This window comes from Lineus longissimus, chromosome 13, assembly GCF_910592395.1.
Source record: "Lineus longissimus chromosome 13, tnLinLong1.2, whole genome shotgun sequence".
In the NCBI taxonomy this organism is placed as follows: domain Eukaryota; kingdom Metazoa; phylum Nemertea; class Pilidiophora; order Heteronemertea; family Lineidae; genus Lineus; species Lineus longissimus.
In genome coordinates this window covers 11,124,704-11,132,650 of record NC_088320.1, presented here as the reverse complement: position 1 = coordinate 11,132,650, position 7,947 = coordinate 11,124,704, and the positions used below count along the sequence as shown (strand labels likewise).

The following is a 7,947-nucleotide window of genomic DNA, read 5'->3' as shown; positions in this document are numbered from 1 at the left end:
ACTGTGTGTAGGGCGTAATATAACGCCTAGGAGGTATTTTCTCCAACCTATTCTTAGAACATAGTTCGTCACTTGGGGGAATCCCTTGGGAATTCCCCCACAATCGCAGCATGTGTATAACGGCTCTCCTGAGTGCGTAGGACGTTATATTACGTCTTGGAAACGTGGTCGAGGAAATCTTTGCCTGAACATTTGCAAGACGAAACAACCTCGTTCTGACTAACAAAATCTCGTTCTGAGTAACTTCGTGTTCAGCTTTGAGTTTGACTACGCACGTGGACAATAATGGCATCGTCCAGCAAGCGCAAGCTCTCTGAAGAAGAGGTTTTGAACAGTATTCTGGAGTCGGATGATGATTTGTTGTCTTACGTTGATTCGGAATATGAAACTGACGATCGGGAATGAGGCGTATTTGATAAACGCCAGTGACTTAGACACTCAATCTGAGCCTGAGGGTGATGATCCTGGTGATCTTAGTGCCAGTAGTAGTGATAATGATGGGGCTGCTGGAGATGGGCCCGCGCCCCGCCATGTGGTGGCTCGTGCAAGAGGACCACGTGGTCGACCACGTGCAAGAGGATCACGTGTGCCAGATCGAGATTGGAGTCCACATGGGCAAGCAAGGGACAGGTTCCCTTTCACTAGCAATCCTGGCTTGAAGGTGAACATTGACGACCCAGAGGATCCTCTGGAGTTTTTTTAACTCTTTTTCAATGATGAGTTGATTGATCTGATCGTAACTCAGACCAATCTATTTGCCCAACAGTTCATGAATGACAAGAGACCTGGACTGAAACGTCGCTCTCGGGCTTAACAATGGGAAGATACTACTGGTGATGAGATGAGGGTTTACTTAGGCTTGTATACAACCCCCTGGAGAAGAAGAAGGGCTGAGTATCAGCAGTATTTTTCGAAGATGGCTTCCCTGGATACACCCTTCTTCCGTGATGTAATGGACTATGACCGGTTCGTCCTCTTGAACAAGTTTTTGCATTTCGCAGACAACACCAAAGCAGGAGACGATGATACAATTCCCCGTAAGCTGTACAAATTGTGGCCAATACTCCAGCACATGAAGAGAAGATTCCCAGATGTTTATCAGCCAGAGAGGGACGTAGCTATCGACGAGTCCCTTATGCTGTGGAAGCGAAGACTGGGGTGGGAACAGTACATCCCTTCCAAACGTGCACGCTTTGGGATAAAGTCGTTCGAGATATGCAAGTCCAGCTCAGCCTACATCTTGGACTTCTTTGTTTACATAGGGGAGGGTACGGTGTATGATCCAAGGCTTGATGAGGACCTACCAATGGGTTCAAAAGTAATCCTGACACTTGGTCGGCAGTTCTTCAACAAAGGTTACTGTATCAATATGGACAACTTTTTTAGCTCACCTGGTCTTTATGATGAACTTTGTGCAAGAAGCACTGATGCTGTTGGAACCATCAGGCCTAACCACAAAGGTCTACCCAAAGACTTTCTGAAGCAGAAACTTCGTAAGGGAGAGATCAAAGCTGCGTATAGTGAGAAGCTGATGCTTCTGAAGTGGAGAGATAAGAAGGACGTCCACATGCTCAGCACCATCCATGATGCCAGAACCAGGCAAGTAGCAAGAGCAGATCCAAATAAGCCACCAGTAATGAAACCACAAGTGTGCTGCGATTACAATGATACCATGGGTGGTGTTGACCTGAGTGACGCCTTCTTTTCTGCCTACCCAAGTTCCAGGAAAAGGTTGAAAAAGTATTATATCAAGCAGTTCCGTCATATCCTGGATATGGCTGTACTGAATGCCCATATCTTGTTCAAGAAGATGGGAGGAACCAGTCCAAGACTAAGCTTCATTCTTTCACTGGTGGATAGGTTAGTTGGGAAGTACAAGGTACAACAGAGAGAGAAGAGGGCGGGGCGTCCGTCCCATAGTGACACTCCGTTGCGCCTCACTGAGCGTCACTTCCTTACCCGCACCCCCCCAACACCCAAGGAGGAGTACCCTCAAAGGAAATGTCATGTCTGCTTATCAAAAGGCACCAGGAGAGACACACGTTACATGTGTAACAAGTGTGACAAGGCTTTGTGCATTACTCCATGCTTTGAAATCTACCTAACCTCGCTAAGTTGTGCCGAGTTGTGCAGGACTGATATAGTTCCTCCCATCCCCCTGGATCATGTCTCTCACCCCCCAGTAAAATTTATTGCACAAAGAGATGTAGAAGAAAGTAGTATGTACACTCTTCTGTCCCAAAAAGGAGACAAATTGTAAAATTGAATTATAGTTTTCAACAATTCATCAAATTTTCAAAAATTCGTCAAAAATGTGTAAAAAGGGACTCAAAATACAATATATAAAAATAAATGTCACTATTTATTTCATTATTTCACACTTAGAACAAAGGAAGAACATATATTTGACATACAAAATGCAACAGAACATGTATAGGAGCAATAACAACAGTGCTATCCAATCAGGAATAAAAAGGTCCAAAAATGACGTTTTTTGTCAAATTAATTACACAATAGGGGGTAGTTAACGTTTTAAAAACTACACGCTTAACGGGCTAGAATTAGCTGTGAGAGTTGTACAGAAAGAACAAGAAATAAAATCTTTTTAACCCATATTTATTATATTAAACTTAATGTGCACTTTACACCATACTTCACAATAATGTTTTCATATTATTTACAATCATTTCATTTACACGCGTTAATTACAATTACAATTAAATTTACCCCTTTAATTACAATCACTTTATTTACATTTGAATTAAAATCTTATTTGCCCCTTATTTACAATCATTTTACTTCACAATTACTTACAATTAATCCCTTCTATACAATTAACCCCCATATTAACATGTTACAATCAACGACTTCCACACCCGCTTTACAATTATTTACAATTAATCCCTTCTGTTCAATTAACCCCCATAATTACATGTTACAATCAATGGCTTTACCCACCCGCTTGTCGTCTATCTCCAACAGCTTGGCCCAGCTGTCGGGGCTATCCACAGCTAGGCACCTGTAATTTGTATAGCCACGCCAAAAGTCTTTCTCCTCTGGCTCTGCTGGGCCCTCATCTCGACGGAACAGCTTGACGCTGTAGGCAAATGAGCGCTGCAATGCAAATGGCGAACGATTAATAAGAATGCAATATCACAGGGTATGGCTGTTTGTCTGGTCAAAATAAAGTAGTGATGAATAGTCTAATTTTGGCCATCTCCATGTACATGAGGGGTGCACTTGCAATCTGCAGATACATGTTTGCTGCTAACTGAATACATGTAATGAAACATATATCGTAACTCTATGGCAGGTCCATGACAAGCACATATCACACTGTTGGATGAACCATGTATCATGTACCGACCGGCATGGCCATGGGATGTACTCCCTTGGGGTTTCCATTTAGCTGTTGAATAGAAATATACACTTACAGTAAATCTATCAAGCAGAACAGGTCAGATCAATCTAGATCAGATATGTTTATATCGGATAAGTTTAGATTTATGTTAATGAGCAGGGTGAATAATATCAAAACTCCAGCCCAACAACGCATATAGCACTCATCAGACAATCCTATTCAACATAATCACGATGAGCAGTATATTGTCAGTTGAGTGGAAATGTTGATGTTGAGGTGCATGTGATTGTACCAGGTTACATAAGACTGGTCAAACGACTTAAGCACTTAATACACTGCTGCTAATAGGCTAATAGCGACCTATATGTAAGTTACCCTGGGACTCTAATAATTGATTCTCATAAGTTTTGGGGCCGTTAATTAATAACTTAAGATCGTTTAGTGAATACCCCGGGGTGAACATTCAATGTTAATCATGTGTATGTTCCATACTGTGTGAATTTCGTTTATTGATTTCGATTGCTATAGCTTGGCCGAAAGACAAGGTAACTGTATTCTGGATGAACCCAGTCAGATGCATACAAATTAGAGGAATTACCTTTCTCTTCAGGTCACTCCCGTACTGAGTAAACCTATGTTTCTTGTGACTGTAGCACGCCTGGATAATGTGCGGATCTGTAGAATCTAAGCCGTGCGTATTCAGCAGCGATGTTATTTTATCCTTGAAAGAGAAAGTACATGGTGAAAGGTGAATCATATTTAAAACACTAGTGACTATGCAGTACACATGTTCCGTCAATTAGTATTTAGAATGACTTCAGTCAATAGATAGTCTTGGATCAGGCCTTCGGTCACCGTGGCTGTGGTGGTAACAGAAAGATCATCATGGCCTTATCATTGCCATGTTTTACAAAGAGTGTTAAACGAGTTGTTATTCTGATTGGTTGTGATTGTTGTCCTTGATAATGAGGCCTACCACTGAACACCTAGCATGATTTGAAATGTTTGCATGGCGTGGGATCATCAGTTTATGGTTACTAACTACTGTAATTCAAAACTTGACTTTCTGCTAGCAATTCTCTCCATTTTCCATTTTCTCCTCTCTCCAACTCACTACTATCGCTATTGACTGCGTAACATACACTAACATTCTTTCGCTATCATTGCTAACTTCATTTACTAGAACACTGGCCTCTTTGTAGCCGATTATGTAACCCATAGTGGAAACACCTGACAGCGCCGCCCGGCATGATCCACGTGCTACTGGCATATTTATAACTCGTAGTAAATAAGGTTGTAAAAATATGCAAATGAGATGCCGTATATGGAAACCATGACGTCACTAAACAGTTCTTATTTCTGCTACGGGTGGCGCTGTTGCTTGCTTCTGGAGGCGCTATTCAACCTCTTTAATGGCTCGAGGGAGAGTGGTTCCACCAACACCACCACTGACATATTACATATTTTGGACACCTTTCAAATTTTTGGAACCCTCTGTCGTTCTCGGCATAACTAATTTTCCGAGTTTACTGGGATACTGTTCTCTGTATTAATACTACTAGTTGATAACTAACAAATTTGCCCCCCTCAGCACACTTACTTAATATTACATATCATGTTTTTTTCGTCTCAAACCAACCATACGATGAACTATTCATCTAATGTGTTTGTGTTGTCACTTATATACGTTTTGCTTAAAGGGGGACTATAGGCAGGAGCAGGCGGGTCAAATTGACTCTCTTCAGATGACTATATACACGGTAAGCAGGTAAGGGCTCTGGGTCATGTTAGATTCACCACTAAATATATGCCTCCCACAAGCACGAATAGTTTTGACGTACTGTGAGATGTGAGAGACTCCTATTGGCGATTTCTTGTGATTTTATCTTGCCGACCTAGCTACTGCCTATAGAGTTCCTTTAAGGTTTGGTTTTGTAACGGAGAACAATAAATAAAATCATTAAGCCAGCAGCTATCATCAGTCATAAGAATCGATCTTACCCATGCTATCCATAACGGTCAGGATCACGCCGTTTGACAACTGTTATTGTTCCTTAGATTGTATTGTGCTACTGTTTCAGTTCGAAACCAATTCTGTATTTCATGGGAGTGAGAGCTAAAAAAGTAAATATCATCGTCGGTTCCTCATCATTATCATTCTACCCCGTGAGCGAGCGATGACGGTGAAGTATTGGCGATAGGTCCTGTGTGCTCTGTCATTTGGAACTTGATCATTCCAGCAAATTCTCCGAAGAGAGCTTCTTTGTCAGTTGCTTTCAGCACGGTCCTGCAGGATGATGTTGTCCAGCTCTTAGTACCTCTTGTGACTAACCTTACACTGCTTCTGCTTTGCAACCACCGTCAGCCAGGTAGGGGTCTTGATGTCTATATTCGATGCAGTTTTGTGAAGTTGTCATTTGAAATGTAAGACACAACTGTCCTGATGTCAAACGTACCATTATATCAAAATCACTGAATTCGTTTGATGTGTGAGGATGATAAATGACTTGAGATATCGTTTTGTTACAGTTAACACATATTTTTGTCAGGCGGAACGCTCTTTTTTTAATTTCAGCCAGACTCTCCATGATTGTGGTGCATACATATAATATCCAGTGTAGATTAATCTATATTGATAATATGAACAATAGCCTGGTGTGACGTAGCGGCTTTTAAGGCACTGGTACCTCTCTGTTAAAACAGCTGAACACCTATATCAAAATAACAAAGAGTTTATTATAAGAGAAAATTATGTAAAAATTTTTTATAGCCATCTGCTGAAATAAAGCATATAAATATTAGTCATGAGAGTTCGTGTACAAAGTGTAGCAATGTTCAGTTCAGTCCCTTCAGTTCACAAGGGCAAAGTTCACAGGGTAACTGAGAAAAAGGTCCAGTTCCAAAGATGAATTCCAAGTATAACTGAGAAAATGTCCAGTTCCGTTTAAGGGCCCAGATATGGCGACACAGAGGTATAAAGGGTTAAGAGGCAATTATGAGAATACGGACTTAGGCTATCCGTTCCCAATAAGAATACGGAATTTAGGCGTTCCGATTCGAATACGTATATGTGTGCGTTTCACAGCTGCAGCGAAGACTCCATTCGGCACCAACGCCAGGCGATCATAATTCCCGAACCGAAAAGTCCGGATTCGATAAACAGCTTCCCCGAAAAGGGATTCTGGAGCTCCAATTCGACACATTCGGCACCAACGCCAGACGATCATAATTCCCGAACCGAAAAGTCCAGATTCGATAAACAGCTTCCCCGAAAAGGGATTCTGGAGCTCCAATTCGACACATTCGGCACCAACGCCAGGCGATCATAATTCCCGAACCGAAAAGTCCAGATTCGATAAACAGCTTCCCCGAAAAGGGATTCTGGAGCTCCAATTCGACACATTCGGCACCAACGCCAGGCGATCATAATTCCCGAACTGAAAAGTCCAGATTCGATAAACAGCTTCCCCGAAAAGGGATTCTGGAGCTCCAATTCGACACATTCGGCACCAACGCCAGGCGATCATAATTCCCGAACCGAAAAGTCCAGATTCGATAAACAGCTTCCCCGAAAAGGGATTCTGGAGCTCCAATTCGACACATTCGGCACCAACGCCAGGCGATCATAATTCCCGAACCGAAAAGTCCAGATTCGATAAACAGCTTCCCCGAAAAGGGATTCTGGAGCTCCAATTCGACACATTCGGCACCAACGCCAGGCGATCATAATTCCCGAACCGAAAAGTCCGGATTCGATAAACAGCTTCCCCGAAAAGGGATTCTGGAGCTCCAATCAATTCAAATCACAAGGCAAGCATAACCAACTGCTTTCCTTGGAGTCTTTCTGAGTCCTCGCCAAAAGCACACACCAACAACCATAGATCACCCAACCACTCGCCATTGTCAAGTCATTGTTAAGTCATTGTAAAGTCATTGATCTGCACTATTGTCCAGTCCTACATGAATGTTCATTCCTGATTCTAACTGATTCCATATTACATCACTATGATCTTGGATAACATTATGACCATGGTTATGGTTACATGATTCTGATCTTAGATTAAATAGCTCAATTGACTCACAATAAACTCGCCAATTAATATAGGGAAGAAATAAAACAAAACATGGGATTCATCACACCTGGACTGCGAAGATCCGATCCGATGTGCCTTAGATAACCCTGAATCATCAGCGCAGTTGTCGCAAAATATTGAATACGGCATGTTAAGACATCTTGCTGCGGACAAACAGATCAATTAGGACGTTTAACAGCGTTACCTTTATACAGTCCTAGGTGATCGCTGGATTTATGAGTTTTTTAATGTTCGGTGGCTTTGGTAGACATGGCGGCGCTTGCACACAGTGCAGAGTTCACTATAGTTGTCTTTAACATCGGCATCGGCCAGCCAGATGGAGGCACATACGATGCTATTTCTCTTTTAGCGTGTGCTCTATTGTGTATCAATCCGGACTGTTTAACAGTAGCCGCGCTACACGTTGATGCACGGTTTCACTGTCATCTGAGTGAAAAGAAGGCCACGTGTATGGAGAGGGTGGTGGCGTGTCGTCAAATGGGTTCACGGGTA

At 42.2% G+C, this 7,947-nt stretch overlaps 1 protein-coding gene across 1 annotated transcript; it reads left to right on the top strand.

Moving 5' to 3' along the window:
* Positions 1-916: 916 nt before the first annotated feature.
* LOC135497672 (piggyBac transposable element-derived protein 4-like) lies at positions 917-2,260 on the top strand. Its single transcript, XM_064787503.1, has one exon. The coding sequence runs from the start codon at positions 917-919 to the stop codon at positions 2,258-2,260; it is 1,344 nt and encodes a 447-aa protein (XP_064643573.1).
* Positions 2,261-7,947: the final 5,687 nt, after the last annotated feature.

Excerpts from the sequence above, each read along its gene's own strand:
- LOC135497672 (XM_064787503.1), top strand. The coding sequence starts at position 917 with ATGGCTTCCCTGGATACACCCTTCTTCCGTGATGTAATGGACTATGAC.